The sequence below is a fragment of the Sus scrofa genome, chromosome 7, assembly GCF_054392235.1.
Source record: "Sus scrofa isolate SSC_HxYL_T2T_F1_AM1 chromosome 7, Sscrofa_HxYL_maternal_Yorkshire_Landrace_v2.0, whole genome shotgun sequence".
Lineage (NCBI taxonomy): Eukaryota > Metazoa > Chordata > Mammalia > Artiodactyla > Suidae > Sus > Sus scrofa.
In genome coordinates this window covers 95,909,405-95,931,302 of record NC_139389.1, presented here as the reverse complement: position 1 = coordinate 95,931,302, position 21,898 = coordinate 95,909,405, and the positions used below count along the sequence as shown (strand labels likewise).

Sequence of the window (21,898 nt, the reverse complement as noted above, 5' to 3'; positions counted from 1 at the left end):
TGGCAAGAAGAAAAAATTCTAAACAGGCATATATATTGAAAAGAATCTAAATGCATGTGTGCAAGTAGAATGAATAGTCACTTATTACTCTTAAGCCAGAGGATGGGAAAAAAGTCAAATTTATGCTTTTCATATGTTTCCAAATACTGTTTATGCTGAATGAATTCATCTATATGTATCTCAATTTCCCTAAAGACTTAGTAAATAATTATTGACTTTAAGCTGAACTCTTAAGTTCTCCTGGCAGAAGTTTTTCAATATTACACAGTGTGAACTCAGTGTAAAAATATGGAGATAATTTCCTTTCGTGAACAAACAACAACTCTGAGAAATGCACTTAATTAGGAAACTTTTCTAGCTTAAGATAACCTTTCTTTAGGAGACTATATCACTAAGGCAAATGGACTTTGCTGATTGGTTTTGCCTACCAATACAGTGTTTGCATCCATTGTGGTGGATTTTTAGTTCAAATTAGGAATGCTAGTTTTTAAAAACAGGAGTTCCAGTCGTCACTCAGGGGAAATGAGCCTGAACTAGTATCCATGAGGATGCGGGTTCAATCCCTGGACCCGCTCAGTGGGTTAAGGATACGACATTGTGGTGAGCTGTAGTGTAGGTTGTAGACGTGGCTCGGATCTGGTGTTGCTGTGGCTGTGGTGTAGGCAACTGCAGGTCCAATTTGACCCCTAGCCTGGGAACTTCCTTATGTCATGTGTGTGGCCCTAAAAAAATTAATAAATAAATAAAAATAAAAAACTGTATGCTATAGTAAGTAAACTATATGATATAGCATAGAGTATGTGTATGTGTGTGCTCACACACGCACATATAAATGACCATTAAACTGAACTGTAGAAATATACTTATGGGCATAGAAGGAGACAGATACATTACGGACTGAATTATTGACTGAAGAAAACAGTCTAATTCTTTTTTATGAAAAGTTTGTGTGTTGTATAAAGTCTGGTTACATATAAACATATTAAGCCTATCTAGGTGGTGGTAATTTTCTTTCTTTCCTTTTGTTTTTGATGCATCTTGACTTTCTGCTTTTTCTAACAGGTTTTATATGATAAAAAGCAAAAAGAAGTTTGAAGCTAGAGTTTCCTTGCAGATATATCTTATTTGCATTTTAGACTGATTCTTGAGCCAGTCCATGTGATTTTGTCTGCTGTATTTAGCATTCTACTGATACTACCCAGTATCAGTAGCCCCTCAGGGTTATAAACCCAGTACCAAGAGGAGAAGAAAATCTTCATATGCTGTGGTTCTTGATGACTCTCTCCTGACGAGACTTGAGTTATGTATCCTTCTCATTGAGTTGCCTGTTATTTTCATCAGATTATATTTGCAGATTGCTCTGAAATCCTTAGGACTGTAGGTGGAGCAGTAACCGGTACTCAACGAATACTTAGTGATTTTTACTGTTTGTATAATCCATTCCTTTCAAGACAACTCAGATTGTTTCATGGAAACTTTCCCAAACCACATGGGATCCTATGAGACGTATATAAGAAAAGGGATTTTTTTTTTCAACTTTTGAATATAGAAGGAGATATAAACTTTATACCTTTAGAGACGATAATAGAAGGGGTATGTAGAGACAAACTATCAGGACATGTTATTCGGACAGTTAAAGTAAATGAACATTTAATTAGTACTACATATGTTGTTACATATACTCCCCTTTTAAGTTAATTGAGTAGTAATACTAAAAATAGTAGCACATACCATGTAAATGGCTAGAGCCTTTTGTCGTCAAAGTGTATTAGTTCACTCAGTTCTCAAAATAATCTTATGAAGTTGGTATTTTTCCATCTACAGGGGAAGATGGTAACGTAAAAGGAAATTATGTTGCCTATGGTGATACAGTTACTAAAAGGGAAATATGGGACTTTAATACAAGGCCCATTTTACTTCAAAGTCTGTTCATTCATTGATCACACATTTATATATTTTTTTTATTTTTTTTTTTATTTTCCCACTGTACAGCAAGGGGGTCAGGTTATCCTTACATGTATACATTACAATTACATTTTCCCCCCACCCTTTATATTAATTCATCTACAGTGCATACTAGGCAACATACATCTTATCTTCCAGAGTTTGATTTGGAGAAATTTAATATTACGTTCATAGGTGCCCTGAGTAAAATGTTTTCCATATTTAAATACTTTTGTGAAATACAGAATAGAAAAGGTTTGAGCTGTTTTTATTGTTGCTGCTGTTTGTCATGAATGCAATTCTTAGTAGAGTTTAGTATTTTACCCGAGGGAAGTTCCAAATGAGAAAAGAATAAACAGCTTTTCCCAGCGGTTTTGATGACATAACCCTTTTGGTCTATGGAGCATCTAGAGAGGTGAGTGTTCCATGGATCATGCTGTGTGAAAGCTTGGATTGGTGCTTCTTAGAGTCTGGATGCAGCTTTTTCCTCAACTCTCTGGGGCCGTATTATCTCAAATACCGGTTTCTTTGCTTTAGCCTGTTTCTTCTTCCTTCCAAATTATAAGCTGCTGCCAGATTTACATTTCTAAAGTTTGCCTCTGATCATCTTACTCTCTTACTCATAAGTAAACCTAAATTTCTTTCCTTCTCACACTAAAATAATTCCAGATGGACCAAAGATTTAAGTGTAAAAAAACCCAAAAAACTATAAAATCAGTGAGAAGAACCATGGCTGAACTAATTTAAAATCCTATCGTGAGAAAACTTCTTGTAAGCAGAATGTTAAACTACAATGTCATCAATTAAACTGGTAAATTTGACTAAATAAAAATGAAAATAACTTGTTGCAAGAAATAAGTCTAAACAAATTATGACAAGATTTACAGCCAATGGCTGCTTTCCATAATTAAGGGCTCATTCCAACCCATCAGCAAAAGACAAACCATAAGCCTGTAGAAAAATGGACAAATGATATGTGATAATTTCCCTAAGCTTTACTCAAAATGTTAATGATAGAGAAAAACGGAGATAACCATTTTTTCATCTGCCATTGATTTAAAGCAAAGGTTTATAATATCAAATGTTGGTGAACATGTCAAGAAAGAAATACAAAGCATATACTCTTGGTGAAAGTGTAAATTCTGACAGACTTTGGAAGAACAATTTGACCACGGCCGTCAGGATCAGAAAAGACACACATTCATTTGCGCTGCAGTTCTTTTTGAACATAATCACATATGAACTCCAAGATAGCCATACAGGGATGCTTGCTGTTTTACTTTTTCTTCTAGTAAAAAAATATTGGAAGTGATGTACATGTTCATTATTTACCGACTAGTCAGATAAATTAAGATACAGCAACACAATGAAAATGCATGCAGTTGATTAAAAAAAAAAAAAAACCTAGTGAATCTGTGTTGCTGATGTGAACAGAGCTTCAAGGTACTTTAATTGTGAAAATATGGAATCCAGTGCATTTAATATGATTACATTTGAGTTAAAAACAGTTCTTGCTTTTTTTTTTTTTTTTTTTCCCCCTATAAGACACTCAAGAAACTGGTGCATTAGAATGGGAGCGAGGGAGAGGGTAGAGGGTTTCTTTTCATACCTTTCAATGTCATGGGCATGTATTAACACTCGTGGGAAAAAAAAAAAAAAGAACAGGAAAGCAAAACCATCCTGTATTACAGAACAAAACAAAACTCTTTATTTTGTTACTTTAGATTGCTGCAGTCTCTGACTCAAAGCTAGGTTTTTTCACTTGCTCATTATTCATTTCTCCCCTTCATGTCTGGATAAATTGAAATGCCTGCTTGGTATGACATAAGATCTGATCATTTTAGTCTCTTTCCCCTTTCAGTGCCAATGCCTCCAGCTCAAGTGGCCGCAATCCTTCTCTGTGTGGCCAGATCCACCCATGTTTCAGTTCCCATCTCGTTTATTTTAGCCTCTACTGGTACCCCAGCTAGAACTCATCTCTTCCGCCTGTGAACTGGCCCAACCCTCAAGCTCTATTCTATTTTGACACTTACCTTTCGGACCTTGTGTTACGTATATAGCATGTCTGCTGCCCGCCAGGTGCAGAAGAAAAGGATCTGGAATTGATCTTCCTTCGTGGTCCCCCTTAGAACCTAGCACTGAGCCATGCGCTGGGGCCACCTGTGTCTGTGCATGTTAGCAGGCCTGACCGGTACAGGGTCAAGGGAGACAACACTGTCCAGACTGTCACTGAGCATAAACAGAAATAAGGACTGTCCCACATTATTGTTGGGAGTGTAAATTGGTCCAGCATGTTCAGAGGACCAGTGAATGGCTGTTTGTCTCTCTCAGCACACATAGAACCAGAGTACATTGTGCATGAAGCAGGAAACTCTGGCCATGGCTGCTTACTGCCTAGATGTTCTAAATCTGAGGCTTTGTGACTCTATTGAGCCCACATGGCAGAGCTGCTGGTGACCCCAGGACGGAGGCACCATCTCTGGCCTCCTAGTTTCATTCTTCCCCCTCAACACCACACTACCTCTTTCTACCAAAGAGCCTCATTGTTTCTGAAGCGCCCAGTGAAAAAAGGTTAAAGTCCACCCATTCAGGTGTCATCTCATCATTTGTATAATCTGGGAGTTGCATTCCTGAGCGGCGACCCCTTTTCAGAACCTGCCTAGTTGAGATGTCACTTTCCTGACAGTGAGGCACTTAGGCTCAGAGAGAAAAATCACAGTGTGCCCCCCTCCTTTCTCAAATTTTCCCTAACAATTAACGCTGCACTAACTTGACACCCTCGTTCCTTGTTTGGCTTTGTAAACCCTGGTCCCTTTTTCTATTAATTCCAGACATTAATATTTTCTTTCACGCAACTGCCGCCATTCACCCGTGAAACAGTTTGAACATTATGTAGCTGTCAAGATGCCTGGGGATTACCCAGTATGCTTTGCCTGTGAGAAAGTGACACCACCGAGGCCTAGTTTTGAGATGTTTATTTTGAGAGCACGCTGACAAGCATGAAGACCTGATCCCAGAGTGGCAATTTCATTTAATTAAAGGCCTCTTTTTATTATAGTTTTCCCCGCACTTTTTTTTTTTAATATATATATATTTCAGAATGATTGTTAAAATCTGACTTGCCAGAGTATTCTCTTGTACTATAAAAGGGGGAGGGGCGGGCAGATTACTCACTCACTAGTGACTATTCCACTGAATGGCTGTGAATGCCTGTGTTTTTTACTATCCTGCTCAGAACTGCCGCTTAATGTGGCATGTGTGCGGGCGCTCCCGTGTCCAGGTTTAAAATCAAGGTGGCTGCATTTCTGCCCCTTCGTTGCCAGACTTATAAAACGTGAGCTTTGACTCTGTGTATGCCTGTTTGTGTAGTTTGATTTCTTTTTTTTTAAAGTTAGCCGCCTTGCCATAAAGGAAGGGCTGAATTATCAAATCGATACCTTGGTTAATCTGTTACGCTTGTAACCAGTGTGTGTCATCTTGCTCTCAAGTGACAGGACTTCCAGTTAAAATAGATGAAATGCATATTTCCTTCATCCTCAGTAGTTTTCAGGCCTGCGACTGAATAGAAAGCTAAGAAAGAGCTGAAAAATATGATTGAAACCATGAATGGTGGGTATGAACATGTTTGTGTCAGAGGAGCCTACTTAATTTTTGGTGTAATATTCTTAAGACTCTATTGGCTTGCCTGTAATATTAAGAATGCATGTCAGTAAATCTGGGAGGCCTGTGTGGGCACTGTCCCAGGCACCTGGAATATATCAGGGACCAAAACAGATGGTTGTCTTTGAGCCCTTATTCCTCATCTGTTTCACAATTAATTACACCAGCACACCTCCCCAAACCCCATGTTTTCCTTGCTTTGTAGCATCATGGGCTGGCCTGCCTCTGTGCCCTCATGGATCACTCATTCATTTGTGCCTCCTTCCTTCATTGGTTATTCACTGGTATTAGTATACAAGTGCATCCCAGCCACCGTTAAGTGTCCCGGGTATGAAGCACCCTTGCATGCTTGTGACACACACGCACAACACAGTATCCTTGTATCATGTTTGTGGGGGTTGGTTTTTTTCTCAGTTGATCTGAAAAGTGTGGAGGAGGGTTCGTCATGGGCCCTTCTTTCTGCCTTGGACATAGGAGCTAGCGGGACATTATTCATTCCTCTTGGCATCTGTTTCAAAGCTCCCCAGGAGGAGGCGGCAGGTCAGGGGTGTCGGCCCGAGGCCAGCTGAGGACCTGGCTGATGGGGTGTTCAGCTGGCCAGGGTAAAACAATGTTCTCCGCTTTTACTGCAGGTGCGGGAGGCAGCGAAGAATGGCAACTTTGTCGGTTTAATCTCTGTGCCCCCAGTTCCAGCCTGAGTCCCGTCCCCCCATCTTTTGAGCCAGTGGTTCCAGAGATTGATTGATTGATTGATTATGATTATATTCGAATGTATAGGGTTCTGTCCAGTCAGCCATCTGGCCAAACGTTTGAAAATGGTCTCTTTCCAATTGCACTGACTCCCTGCCATTCTTAGGAGGGGTGGGTTTCTCCCTAGGACTCCTGACACTGTTGGCTGGTGCCACTGGATTTTATGTCTTGAATTTTCGTGAGTAGGAGAGTGATGACATACTCACAATGAAACAAAACAGCAAAAGCTCAAGGAGCCCGTTTATATTCTGCCACTAAAGGCAAAGAAGAATCGGTCATTTACCCTAAATTGTTTCATTTCTCTCCCCTCTCCACCTCGGGAGCCCTCAGTCTCTGCACAGGGAGCCATTTGTTCAGGGCGTGCTCAGTGAAAGGCTTTAAGCCTGCAGAGTGTGGAAAGAATCTTTCCTTAATGGAGGTTTTCTATGTCTGTTTTTTTGTTTTTTTGTTTTTTTTAAATCTGCCTTGCTCTTTTTTTCTTTTAAAGGCACGAGTGATCCTTATGTGAAATTTAAGCTGAATGGGAAGACTCTGTACAAAAGTAAAGTCATATACAAGAACTTGAATCCAGTTTGGGATGAGATAGTTGTATTGCCAATCCAAAGCCTTGATCAAAAGCTCCGTGTAAAGGTAATCACAGATGACTTTCCAATCTGCTCTTTAATTAAAAGCATTTATTTCTCAGTAGTCTTTGCCCTCTTAGAAGTCAGCTTCCCCCAAATCATTCTTTTATCATTCCTAAGCATTAGTTAAAAAATATAAGTATGGAAGGGATTCTTTATACCCTTTGTCAAAACTGTTGTATTTCTCTCAGATCAATTGGAGTGAAAATAATATCTCCATTGATTGTATTTAAACTTACTGAATGTGGAAGAATTATTACTGCCTGTGCAGTGGTGACAAGGACTAAAGTCTTTCTCATTAGGAATAACTTTATATTTAATAGAGCTTTAAGCTACTGGGTTGTAAGCATCAATTGCTCTAACATCTGGGTTAAAACTGTATGAATTGAGTGCAAGATGGAATTGCTATAGAATATTTAGCAAATTTCTATTGAATTGGCAGATTTATTCATGGTGGAAAATACTAAATTTTAATGAGGGATCATTTAAACTGTAGGGAGAGTGAGTGGTCCATTGTGCATAACATTTTAATGCATACGAATACTGCCTTAAAAGTATTTTTTGTTGTTTTGCCCATGGTAAGGAAGATGCACAGGATTGAAGAATTTTTTTCTCTCTGTTGGCTTGGCTAAATACTTTAACTGCACTGTGCAAATTATTTTTAGATCTAGAAGACTGAATTCAAAATTCTCAGCATCTTGCATTTATCCATAACTTGCTAAACTCCATTGGTTTCCCATATTAATGTGTGTTACTGGCTTCTTCCCTCTTCATAGGTGTATGATAGAGATTTAACTACATCTGATTTCATGGGTTCTGCATTTGTCATTCTGAGCGATCTTGAACTTAACAGGTATGGCGATTTTACCTTCAGCTGTTATTAGTGAATTTTAGAGGGAACTCAAGATGATCAAATGACAAACTAAAATCTGAATAAATGAAATAGTGCTTTAAAATGTAAGTTTTTCTATGAATTTTGCTTTTTAGCTCCCAACCATATATTGGTCACTTATTTAAATTGTCTATAGCATATTCTAAAATGTGTATTAGATTTTGTACTTTGATTTGTTAATATTTAGGTTCATTGACCGACTTAACTTTAAAATTAAAATGAGTACTGACATTTTATTTGGGCAGTAGGGGAGAAGAATCAGTTGACTAACTGTTGAATCAGGCAGTGCCAAACAGTTTCTCTACCCTAAAGGTGGTTGGTTTATTTTCGCTGAAGTTGGTGCTTTTTTTTTTTTTTTTTTTTTTTAATTTGTGTCTCATCCTTATTCAGGGGTAGGAAATTTGTTACCATAAGCTCCTAAGGTGTTATAAGGCTATAAAGTACTGCCAATAAGGGCTAACATCATTTGTTGCTTTTTGCTTGTAGAACGACTGAACACATTTTAAAATTGGAAGATCCAAACAGTTTAGAAGATGACATGGGAGTGATTATATTAAATCTGAACCTAGTAGTAAAACAGGGTGATTTCAAGAGACATGTGAGTGTGACCCTTTTGTTCTTTTAAAAATTCTTCATTTCAATTTTTCTTTGATAATTGGGTTACCAGATGACTGACATTTTTGTAATTATTTGGAGAGGGGGAAATTTGTATAGAGACTTAAAGTATATATCTTGGATGATATACAGCCTTTCTTTTGGAAATCTGGAAAGAAAATCTATGAAGAAATCTCTATTTTGACTAAGGTTGGAAATACTATTGCTGTTATTAAATGGATATGTTGCTTATGGTTTGCTTGTAACATATCCAAAGTATACTTTAACCAAGTGTTAAAGTTACCATTTACAAATTTCTTAGGTTCTAGATGACTTAGGTATTGTGCAGTTATGAAAAGCAGTTCCCAAGATTTAATCATTGCATCTTAAATTAAGGTGATCAAGTACACATTTGAAGAATGTCTATTTCATCTTCTTCCTTTTTCTTTCAGCTACCAAATTTTCTGTTAAGATTCCTTCTGGGAAGATATACATTTTAATAGTCTCTGGTCTCTTACATGGAAATTTCTAGTTAACGCTCTGCCTTTTGAAGATCAAAAAAAATCATTGGATTTTGTGACAATATGCTTGGAATTCTGTTTTTAGCCAATATGTGGATGACAGATCATAATCTTATTTTGTGTTCTGGGATTATACCTTATAATTCTGAGAATTAAAATGAAAACAAAAATATCTTTGTAATTTACTTAAAAGGTATTTTAAAAGCCAGCTAAAAACAGCTACTTAAAAAAGGACTAAGATGTTAAAATTTAAGCATGTTTAGAATCTGGTATGAAAATCTGAAGCCTGTTTATAAATTAATCCTCCAGTAATACCTCTTGAATCGAGTCACTGAGGTCAATGTGGAGAATATTCTTCATTTTGACATCACCTTTGCTGTTAGTTGTAATTTATTTTCATGATGAAAATCATGAGTGATTTACTAGAAAATTCAGTGAAGAGAGCTTAAAGGAGTAAAACAAAACAAAACAAAACAACAACAACAAAAAAACTGCACAGTGACTGTTCAGCTGTCAGAGGGTCAATGAAATAGTTGCTATTTTTAATTTGACTATTTTACTTATGAGCATTTACTTGACAATAACTGGTGGGAGGGGAATCCATTTATTAATTGTTAAAGAAGTGGCACTGTTAAAACTTGAGGACTCAATGACACTGATACTTTGGTGTTAAAATGACTTAAATTGATGTTGGGGAAAAATGCTTTTTTCTATGCAACATAATGAAGGAGGGATTTCCTTTAGCTCCCCTTAGCTTTACAGGTATTGTCATTGGATTCAGTGTCAGTGCATCCAGTAGGTAACGGTTCCTTGAGCTGGATGCCAGATTAAGGTGACATGCCATGTAAATGAGGATGATTTGCCACATGGTTGTGCAATTGCCAGCTGATACGTCCAGAAAATTTTTTACATATCTAAGTTGGATAGTGACCTCATAAAAATAGCTGTGCATATTTCAGCTGCATAATAGCTGCATATTTATTCCACTTGTGGATTTTTTCTGTAGTGTATTGGATTGTATTTAGCAGTAATACTGGCATTTAAAATATATTTAAATATTGCCAAAGTTTGGAGTTTTGAAGTAGAGCCATTTCAGTTTAAATTTATTTCAAATTGTAGAGCAATTAATATTCATTACAGCTTGAGTTTGTTTTTGGAAAACATCTCAAAGAATATCTTATTTAGTTTGGCCCTTCTTTCCTTTGAGTCCTTCACCTCCTGTTTTTGAGAGTTTGTTGGATTGTATATGTTATCTACCTGCTTGTGCAATTTCTCATTTTCTTTGTTCTTTGCTTCTCTGGCAGGGGTTAGTACAATGTATGTATTATATGTATATTTTATGGGGTATTACAGAAAACCCTGCCTGCTCTCATTTTTTTCTGATGGGTAGTATTATTTTTCTGTTTATATTCTTGATATAAGTGTACCTGAGCAAGGAATAATTTATCCTGGGCCAAGTATGATTATTCAACTTAGAGTGCATATCGGAGGCCCTTTGGTAGAGTACATATCAGAAAAGGCTTGCTCTTTTCATTGAGCATAAGTTAGTATTTAAAAATATTCTTATATTGGGTTTTTAAATGGGGATAACTAACACAAGAGACGGAGATTATTTGTGGGTAATTTGTTTGTAAATTTTCATTTTAATTTAAAGCTGGATGGAGAGATTTCAATTTCAGTTTTCAGTTTTGTGCCCATATTTCTTCCTGTCATCATTGAGGCAGTCTCTGTTGCTTTAGAGCCAAAGTAATAAAAATCTTAACATGTGTACACTATCTGTGAATTGACCAGGATGTCCAGAGCTTTAAGTGCATGTGGCCATGGTTTGGTTAGAAGGACATGCACTGGCTGGAAGCCTGAAGAAGCTACTTTCTCTTGCTCTCTCTCTCTCTTTTTTTTTAAACAAAAATGGGATCATGATTAGAATTGTGGGCTTTGTCATCAGACTATCTGGATTTGAATCACAACTCCACGACTTTTTAGTTTTGAGACGTGAAATAATGAGGTCAGATTCACAGAATTATTAAACCTCTCTCAGCTGCAGTTTCCTCATATGGGAAATGGGGATTAGAAAATTTTTTTGAAAATGATGATCTATTTTATAGGTTTGTGACGATCAAGGTGATCAGATACATTGCCTAGCATAGAGTAGACACTTGATACATCGTAGCTCTTCATATTGTAGTAAGCAGGCAGTAATACTCATTTGCCATTCATTTGCTTATCTTCTTTTTTTTTTTTTTTAATCTTTGGTGGCTGTTATAAAAATCAAATGAGTTCTATTTCAAAAGACTATTTAGGAATAGCCGTGGGTACCTAAGAGATGGTGATTAAGTTTGTTTGTTGGCTTGGGTGAAAATATTTGTCAGTATGCTGTTGAGAAAATACAGAAAGAACTGATTTTAATCCCCACATTGTAGTATCTATAACTCTGTGTCACGTGCTGAGTGTTGAGCTCACAGTTTCACCAAGGGAAGTGTTTTTTATGAAAAATATTTTCAAGTCATTTCTGTACCAAAGTTTCTAGTTGCTGGTCCCTAGGATGTCTGTGGATTTATCCCCAAAGATGATTTATTTTCTGATTTCTAATTTATCAGGGAGATGCATTGGCAAAGTGGATAGGTCATTTGCCTAAAGGTATTTTTTCCTTAAGCATAATAATGTGGCCCGCTCAATTAGATTCATAATTGAGTTGTAATCTCCTAAATTTATCCAAGTTTTAACATCCAGTTAGCTGGTTAACCAGCCACAGTAGAGCTTCATAGTACTGGATGGTGACAGGAGTAATGAGAGGATTGTGTTAGGAGAGAATTTTAATTGTAGACGAAATTCAGTGGCCTGAGCATGACAAATGAGAGATCAAAAGGGAACAGTGGTGAAGTTACTTGCTGTTCAGAAAAATTTTTTCTTCCCTCCCTGACTGCTCTGTTAGCCTATTTTTCTTAATTGTGCAGGAATGACTGATTGTTTTTCCTCTTATTTTGAATATGAGATTTAATCAGCAGAGGAAGATGGAGTTTTTTTTTTTTTCTAGTGTCCCAAATGGTGGAAACCTAAATAAGAACAAATTTGTCCATGAATTTCTTAAACATTTTTGTAATGCTATCTGAGTATTTCAGGTAGGAGAAGTCTGCCCTTCCACTTTGCTTTTAGAGATGAAATTATGGTGTGTTCAGGCAAATAGAAACATAAATGCACTTCTAAGGACAGAGCAGTATTCCTATGTCCTAGTGTTTTCATTGTTGTGAGAAAATATTGCAACATAACCACAGAAATGTGATTTTCTTAGGTTTCTAACTATTTTTTGCTCAAATGTGTTTTCTCTATAACCTCAAAACTTGGGTGTCAGTTGTTTGAATGTATCCTGAACCATCTAACCAGCATAATAACATAATCATGTTGTTAACGGCTCTATTTCTTTCTTTTATTTGGCCATTTTTCACCATTCAATGGACCTAATCCTTAGCGTTGGTCAAATCGGAAGCGGTTAAGTGCCAGCAAGGTAAATATAGCTATTTTTTTTTCTTTCCATCATTCAGTAAAAAGTTCCATCTTTGTAGCAAAGACAAATGTATATATGATTGATACTATCCAACCTTTAGATGTAACAGCTTTCTTTTCCTTTTACTGCTGATATAAATAAAAAGAAAACAACCTCCCTTTTAAAATTCCATTTAATAAGGGCATCGCCAGATGTTTGAACTTACACTTGTTTTCGTGGTGACATTTTATATGTACCGGCCATGTTAGAATGTTACACTTCATTAACCTTGAATTATTTGGAGTTGTACTGCAGTTAGATTTAGTCCTTTAGGAAGTTACTTCCCATTAGGTGGAAACTGGCTTTGGTGTTATGGGGGCAATGAAAAGATTAATTGAGAGGAATATGTGGTATATTTTATCAATCTTTTTTATATTACTTTAATTTGACCATTTATTTTTCGGTGAGAGTGTCTTTAAAGATTTATCCATGAAATACCGGTGATTTTTTTTTTTTTTTAACATTGTTAGTATCTTTTAAAGCAATTATAAACTTCTTTGCAATCTGTAAAAAGTATAGGTGTACCGAGATAGGAATGCATCTGTAATTTATCGGGTTATTTGGTCAGCACATTGTAACTTAAGTGATTAAGTGCCAAAATTAATGTAAATGTAAACAGAACCCCTCCCAAAATCGTTCTAACTTAATTCAGCAGCTCAGCTACTTTTAAAAGAGGAATCACGGACTTGGACGTGGCCGTGATGTGTTGTGTTTGAGGAGAGGGTACGTGGGCCGTCTCTGTATATGCATTTATTTACAAACACACACACCACAAGTACACAGATATGTACCAGCTCCCATTTCTAACCCCACTGCACTTCAGTGGCTTACTTTGCTGTAAAATACGGGAATTGAGACAAAGATTTTTGAGTTTGTAAGAGTGCGCGTATGTGAAATAGCGAGAGAGAATTGGAATCTGACTAGCGCTGGTCATTTAGGAAGAAAGGCAAACTTTCTAAACCTTGCTTTTTAAAACCCAAAGGAATCAAAGTTTTGACTCTTCCTATCTTAAGAACTTAAGAACTTTCAAATACGTAGGCTAAGGTTTTTTTGTTTGTTTTTTACATCCTCCTAGTTCGCTAAGTTTCCCAGACTCTGCCTCTTTTTAGAAAGAAAATTAAGAGACAATAAATAATCATGTGAAACTGTCTCAAAAATTCCTCCAACTTTTGTCTTATTCCTTTATAGTCACTAGAGGGTAGAAGAACATCATTTCTGTCCACAGAAGGGAGCCTGGCTCCCCCTCTCCCGTATTAAGAGTTTCTGTAACCAGCCGGAGCAGTAAAGTTTCCCAGCATGCCCCGGCGAAGCCTGACAAAGCAGTATTTTCTCATTTATTGATTCTGCTGCTGCACTAAAACACTGGTACTGTACATCAATAACCATCTTTAGTTAGGGAGCTCCGGCTCGTGGAAGAGCGCTGGCAGTTTGTGGAAGACCATAAAGGCTAGAAAGAAAAATTGTGAGCTTGGGGAATATTGGAGTCCAGGGAGCACAGGAAAGGTTAGGAAGAACGGCCAAAGGAATGAAGAGGGGGAGAAAAAATGTTGACGGCCGGGATAAAGATATCAAAAATATGAAAGGAACAGAGGATCCTGGACAGCAGTATTTATATCTGTATTGCAGAGTTGTGTCTTACCACTGAGCTGCTGTCTTCTTTTTCCCCCCTCATTGCAGTTTCTAGAATTTTGACCTCAGTGCACTGAAGAAGACTTAACAAATGCCCAAACCTAGCCCAGTGTTTAATGACGCTGTAGATGAATAGAGCTCATTGAAAGCTACTCATGATCTGATAGGAGAGGTGCACTGTATATATTGGTGAAGAATTTCACTTGTTAGGTTGACGTTTTGCTAGAGTTTGCCGTTTTAGAGAGAAAAGTGAGATAGCGTCTCATTTAGCTTATGAAAATGAGTCACGTGGAAAATCTATAGATGCTGTGATTAACCCTCTGTAAAAGTGGTTAAAATACCCTGGTCAACCTAGCTTGGTATTTTTAAACTATAAGCCTCTTTTTTTTTTTTTTTTTTAGGACTTCCATATTGTATTTAAAAATTAGGTAACAGAAGTTTGACATAAAGAAGATTACTTACTATGAGTATCTAAAATTTTACTAGTCCTAAGTGATGTATAACCTATTAAATTTCATTGAGTCTTTCACCTCAATCTTATTCTTATAATAACTTTACTTAAATAATTGCTTTTTAAACCCATAAGTTTATAATTTTGTATCATCCAAAGACTATGACAGAATCTTTGTGGATTGTCTTTTGAGGCGTTTCCTTGGTTTTAATACTGACTTTGATTTTTAATACAGTAAATGCATAAAGATTGCCTTTAAAAATAGGTTTAGGTTACATCCAAAAGCCTTTGTTTACCCTCTGATGAGCATTCAAAGGAGAGAATTGAAAATTTGATTTAAAGGGGGCTGAATTAGATAACTAATTCTTTTTAGATATTTACTATACATAATCTTTTCTGTGAATTAATCTTTTTCCAAACCTTTCTTCTCTCTAATGTATGTAACAGTGACAGAGATAGAAAACTATCAGCAGTTATTTTTCTTACATCAAATAGTCTAATGGGATGACAGCACAGTGATTGAAAAAAAATGGAATTGATGGGTCTCTGATTGTATTCAGCAGTCTGCATACACACACACACACACACACACACACACACACACACACACACGTCCCAGCCCTTTCACTTTGGACTGCTTTGTCGCTGACCACAGAGCCCTTTTAGTTATGGATTTTCTTTATTTTAGATAATTTGCATTGAGATAAACGTCTGTTCTAACATGGCCCCTCTTTTGACCCATTGTTTTATGCAGTTACATGTCAATCATTTAAGGTAAGAGACATCCCTATACTAGTGCAACATTTTGTTCTGTATAAATTAGTTGACCAGTGGTGCCATTGTTTGGTGTGTTTGGCTTCGTATTTGTTCTTCTCTGTAATCACAGAGGCCGATCATCACAGGATACATTTTCTAGGTCCCCCTCACAGGTGGCCTCTGACTGGCTGGGCACAATGAGAGGGATTGGCAGGGTACTACAGGGTGGAGAAGAGAGAAGTTTCTCCCCTTTCCCTGTTTCCCGTGATGTCTCAGACGTGGGGGCCTTTTGCATTTTCCATTAACCAGACCTGCTCTGGTTTCAGCTTCCACCAGGTGACCGTGACCGACCCTAGCATTTACTCATTTTCTCTCTCGAGCCCAGGGGTCATTGAACTTCAGCCTGAGTGCAAAATCTAGCGCAGGGTCTGCTTTTGAAAATAAAGTTTTATTGGAAAGCTTTGCCTCTGGCTGACTTGGCAGAGTTGAGTACTTGGGCCAGAGCCTAATCCTTACTACCCGGAACTTGACAGCAAGTTTCCTCCCTCTGCTCCTAGGAGTGCTGGCTGCTTCCTTCTGTCACTGACTTTAGGTTTTCTCAGTTTAGTCTGTTGGGCATCTCAGCTTTCTTATCACCTGTTCTCTGCGTTGTATTCTCTGTGTTTTCAATACCCGCTGAATAGCTTAACCCTAGTGCTTCTACTGTCTGGTTATGACGTTGAGGTGAGTATTACCCTGGGGAGAATGACTTCTAGAGGCTTTCTTCATGTCTGGGGGCCTCAGTCGTGCTTGGGTAAGACCACAAATCTGTTGGATCTCTCAAACCTTGTGTGTGCTCCAGCCCGGAAGAACAGAGTCACTGCCTTCCAATAAGCTTTTCATCAATCTCTCCTCTCAGGAACATTAGAGTCCATTTTGCCCTAAAACCTCTCACTGAGCATACACTGCATTGGCAGGAATACTGTCCTGGGAATTCAGAGATGAATTGAACTTGGCCATCAGAAGAACAGAGGGAATACTAGGAGAGGTGAGAGTCAAGAGGTGGGGGTATTAAGAGATTAGACCCTTATCTTGACTTTGCAGGTGGGTGGGGTTGGTTGAAGGCTGAGGACAGAGAAAGCTTTCAGAGAAAGGAGACTGGGATGAAGCTCACCAGATGAGGAGGAGGAGAAGGAGGAGGAAGTAAATGGAGACAAGACCTTTCTAAGATAATGCGCATGCAAGCGCTTACAAGCTTACAAACTCTTTGATAACGGCTCCACCGTGGAGCCCTTGGAACAGCAGCATCAGCATCACCAGGAAACTGCTTGCAATGCGGATGTTGGGCCCCAATTCAGACCTCTTACATCAGGAGATCTGGAGATGGGGCCCTGCAATCTTTGCAGATCATCTAGGTGATTCCATCTTCATGTTCTCAAGCATGGGGTGGACTAGCAGATGACTGGAATGCTAGGAAATGTTGGCGGCAAAGCCAGAAATGTAAGAAGGCCAGACCCTGTAGAGCAGTAGGAGTACTGCTCAATCTTAGGTTTGGCTAGGATTAGGGTGAGGCAAGCGAGGTGCCCAGGGTATAAAATGTGAGAAGGTATTCAGGCTCAGGGGCCAGCCCTGCCCTTGCAGAAGCCTGAGAGCTTGAGAGCACCTCCTTACATTTTTCACCCCAAATGCCTCACTTGCTTCACTCTAGCCCCAGTCCTGGATGGCGGTGCCCTCGATGTGCTTTTTTTTTTTTTTTCTTTTTTTCTTTTTGCCTCTTCTTGGGCCGCTCCTGTGGCATATGGAGGTTCCCAAGCTAGGGGTCTAATTGGAGCCGTAGCCACTGGCCTACACCAGAGCCACAGCAACTCGGGATCCGAGCCACGTCTGCAACCCACGCCACAGCTCACGGCAAAGCCAGGTCCTTAACCGACTGAGCGAGGCCAGGGAATGAACTGGCAACTTCATGGTTCCTAGTCAGATTCGTTAACCACTGTGCCACAACGGGAACTCCTCGACGTGCTTTTACGTGAAGGAAATACGTAGAAATAGGGAACATAGACATGAAGGCCAGCAGCATGACACACGTGAATCAAGAAATACTCGATGATGAATTTTATCGCATATGAGTCCAGCAGTTAATATTGAGGTTCCTAGAGGTCAGGGCAAAAGGGAAACTCTTGTTGAATCACGTGACTTTCATTTTTTCCCTCTGAGTCCTAAACCCTGAGGGTCATTAAGTATTTATAGACTGTCTCAATTTTTTAAACTTTTTAATCTGATTTTTATCATTATGTTCAAAAATTGAGCAAGGATATTCCTTCATAATTAAAAAATTATTTAATATAATCCTTTCATAGTTAATGTCTTTGTACACAAGGATTATTCATGTCCTTGGGACTGTGATGTAGTTTTTATCTACAAATATAAATCTCATCTTCCACGTCCACGGCCCTGTGGGAAATGTAAAAGGCTTGCTTTCCATCCTATGCAAAGATTTTGTGTAGTTCTAGGAGAATTTATGCCTACAGGGTTCTCTTCAGATGATATAAAGCTGCCGAGTAGGAGCTCTCTGGAAGCCTGTTGCATGAAGGTATGGATCTTCTCATGTCATGCTATAAAAGCTGTTGACAATGAGCAGTGGTTTTACATGTTGAAAAGGCTTGAAAGGAATATTTCAGGGAAACCTTTTATAGACTGGATGTTCTCCGTTAGTTTTCTGAGCTTTGCCGACACACTTGGAGTCATGCTTTCCTATTCATTTTGCTTACGAAGTTCATTTTGCTTCATGCATTTGTCTCCATTGACCACATGCTTTCTCGCAATGACTCAGGAAAAGTAATTAATAAAAGCCGAAGTATGATGCATTGGCCACATTGGAACACATATTTTTAAACTTCCGTCACTGAGATGATCTACAAAAGTACCCATACATGATTCTGTACCAATAGGTAGACCTACTACAAAAATGTAAAAATCTTTTCTCAGTGTCCCTCGTTATTTTTAATGTTTTGGCGGGTTTTTTTTTTTTTTTTTTTTTTTTTTTTTTTTTCTCCTCAAGGAGTTCTTTGAATCATTACCCCGTGGTATTGATCAGCATAGTCAGTCCTGGACCATGGATCGAAACTTGGAGTTTGGTGGCTACGGGCCCTGGCTTCTTTACTGCTGACTTCCTGCTCTTCTTCTTGCCTCGGGACTGACAGGAGGCACCCTGCTGTCATACCCATCTTCCCGGGGATTCCTTTGCAGCCACACTGAGGAATCTGGATGCCAGATTCCACATTGCCATCTTCACAGCATGCCGCTTGGCTAAGATCCTCAAATAATGCATGTCACCAAGCTGTGATCTGCTTTTTATGTCCCAAGGAGGAAAATCTATTCACTGTTTTGAGAGTCTATTCCCAGATCAGAAACTCCCGGGAAATCTCCACCTGTTGGAAGTGAGCAGAGGCACCAGACCCCATGCTTTGGGTCTCCCTCCCTTCTTTCCTGTGAAAATTTTCCTGACCCGCAAGTAAATTGTTTTATAATTAGTTTAATTTTTGCAAAAGTCACTATGTTTCTAAGTCAGAGGTCACTTTGTTTGCACTAGTCTCCACTAACCTGTGTGTTTCAGAAGAAAGCTGCTCTTTCTGTTTAGAAGAATGGATGTGGATTTCGTGGGGTGGGGGCTGAGGAGGAGAGCCTATGAATGAATGGACATAGAAATAGTAAAAGGTTCTGATCCTTTGGGAGGAAGGAGAAAAATAACAAAATCCCGATGTACTATATTTTACCTGTTATGTCTGCTGAGAAATTAGGGTCGGGACCCAGAAGCTTTGCTCTATCTCCGGGTGTCTGTTTCAGCTGAGGTGGGGTGGGTTTCTCCTTTGATGGGTCATTTCCTTCTCTCCTTTCACATTCCAAGCTGTATTAAGATGACAAATTTCGCTTATAGGCTCTGGCACAGACATGAACCCCTGAGCTATTGAGCTAACAGAGTGAGTGCAGAGGAGTCGATTTATGGTGGGGAGAAAGGGAGTGTTTGAAGAGGACAAAAGATTTGGAGAGCAGAGCTCTGCATCAGAGCACAGGATGGCCCAGGCGCCGCCCCCAACCACAGATCCTACTCTTACGCCTCATCACAAGTCTCCAGGGTGGAAGAGAAACGTGAGAGAAATTAAGGAACATCTTTAACGCTTATATACATATCCTAGACTGCATCGCTCCTAGATGAAACTTTATTCGGCATAACCTCATAGTGGGCTTTGCAGAAACATTTAGGGCGAAATAAGTAGAATAAAGGTCCTGTGTTCATTTCTCTCAGTGAACTGGGCAATAAATACTTCTCTTTTCCTACCCTGACTTTAGTAAGAGAGGAAAAAAAAAAAAATCTTGGACAGCAAAGAGCAAGTCCATCACATCAACATGACTGCGTTAAATACTAAAATGTTCAAAGTCTGACTGAGATAGATAAAGGCTTTGATGGAAAGTGGATATTTCCCAGGGACATTACAAGCAATAATCCAGATGTTATGGTGTAATGCAACGAGTGTCCATGGACGGTCAGGAGCTCCAGCCAAGCTGTGCCTGATGTAGGCCTTAGCCTTGCCCTCCCATGCTGTTCCGCCATATGGAACCTATCTCTGGGCCCCTTAATAACCAGCTTTGGATTCCATTTTCACAGAGCTCATAGAGCTAAGTGGGGCTGTTTTATGGACAAGTTAGATAGAAGCCTTTCCAAGATAAACATCCAATTTGAAATTAGGACATACCAAGCCACAAAATTATTTTAGGGCATATTTCATGGACGCACTGCCATTTTTCTTAGGCAATTGCCAGACTGTAGGATGCCCTTTGATCCCTTGTGGACATTACTCCCTTCTTTATAAAAAGGATTTTGAAATAGTTGCAGTGTTTAGGGAGGAATATATCTGTCGAAACTTTGAAGCATAGCCATGGGACGGGTCATGCTTTAGCTTGTTGGTTGGCAAGTCAAACTTGAAGAAGAAAAAAAACAAAAAAAGAAATCGCAGCAGGATATATGAATCAAAATCTCATTTTCTTTTTAAAGATAGACATTTTCAGCCCATGTACTTAATAAGCTAGAGAATGTATTAAATGTATCTACATCTTTATGCACACATATAGATTATAAATACAACTCATATATATTTATATATGTTCCTGTCTCTGTATTGTGCTGATGTGAATTGTTTTTAGCAAATTTAAAATCACAGAACTTTATTTCATAAACCTTCATTATCAAATATATTCTACCCACAACCCAACTGCAAATAGAAGTTAGTGAAAGGATCATTCATGCTTTCCAAAGAGAGTTTTTTTTCCCCTTTTTTAAAAAATTAATTTTATTTTCCCATCTCCCTTTCCTGTTATTTCTCAGCACCTCTAAACCCCTGTGTGTGTCTGTGTAGTGTGCACGTGTGTGTGCGCACACACACGCTCATTTCGATTTCAAAAGAAAAGCAATACTGATGTGAAGTTGGGAGTGTAGATTTCCTTACGTGTACATTGTTTAAGGAAGTTATAAAATGATCAACCAAGTGCTTGGCATTGTTGCATCATTTATTAAGAGTGGCAGGATGACTGTGTGTTGGATGAAGTAAGCTGACGTGTAATTAATATGGCACTGACATGCCGTTTGTTGTGATAAATTGTGACTAACCAGTGTCCGAGCAAATTGATGTCTAAATGATCTCGAAGATATAGTGAGCAGATGACAGGAATGAATATATAGTGTTAGAAATTCATTGCTTTACTATGATGCTCGGCGCCATCTACATTCCTCAGCCCATTTATTTCTCCCTCAAATTAAGCTGTCCATGCTTGTGCCATTTCACTTATTGAACGGAAACTGTGAGCGAACTCCATCAACTGAACGCAGCCTGTGGATCCTGTTGGGGATCCTCACTCAAAACAAATAACCATAAAAAGATACCATCGAGACCTTCAGGGGAATGCGAATGCAGGCTGGGTATTTAACAACATTAGAGGAATTATGGTTACTTGTATCGAGTGTGATCATGGCATGGGGCTTATGTGAAAGCAAATAGAGATCTTGCTTTCAAGTAACTTTCACTGGAAAAAAAATAGGGAAGGGTTAGATGAAATAAGATTAACAAAGTGTCGAATCTGGTGAGTAAGCATATGGAGGTTTTCCTCTACTATTCTACCTTTGTGTATGTTTGAAAATTTACAGAATGGAAGTGAAAAATAAATAAAGCATGCCTGTCCTCTTTGTAATTTAGCCATAGGGAATATTTGCCTTTTTCTATATTCTGTTTAAGGGGTGTGCGAGTAACGTAAAGTAGGAAAGGGAAAAAAAATAAGGTAACAGTGACTAAACCCCTACTGGGTCCCAGGGACTGGGCTGTGTTCTTTATACAACCTTCCCTTCCCCCCAGATCTGCAAAGCTCATTTGGCTGGCTAGCCGATTACAGGCTATATCTGGAGCTGTGAATCTCACAGTGGTGTTAGGCTTTTTAGTTGTAGCCCAAGGAATAAAGGGAAGTGGGGACAGATTCAAGTGTGAAGGATAAATTCAAAAGCATTATTTCTAA

At 38.6% G+C, this 21,898-nt stretch overlaps 1 protein-coding gene across 16 annotated transcripts in view; it reads left to right on the top strand.

The window, feature by feature from the left end:
• The window catches only part of MCTP2 (multiple C2 and transmembrane domain containing 2), a 237,545-nt gene that overhangs the window by 84,471 nt on the left and 131,176 nt on the right, over positions 1-21,898 (top strand). For all 16 annotated transcript variants that reach the window (XM_084967038.1, XM_021099366.2, XM_084967035.1 and 13 more), the window contains exons 5-8: positions 6,842-6,984; positions 7,754-7,830; positions 8,356-8,467; positions 12,451-12,486. Coding sequence is in view for 10 of the 16 variants with exons in the window: in XM_084967033.1 (XP_084823159.1) it covers positions 6,842-6,984; positions 7,754-7,830; positions 8,356-8,467; positions 12,451-12,486 (368 nt within the window). In the remaining 6 variants the exon portion in view is untranslated. The remainder of the gene's footprint in view (positions 1-6,841; positions 6,985-7,753; positions 7,831-8,355; positions 8,468-12,450; positions 12,487-21,898) is intronic.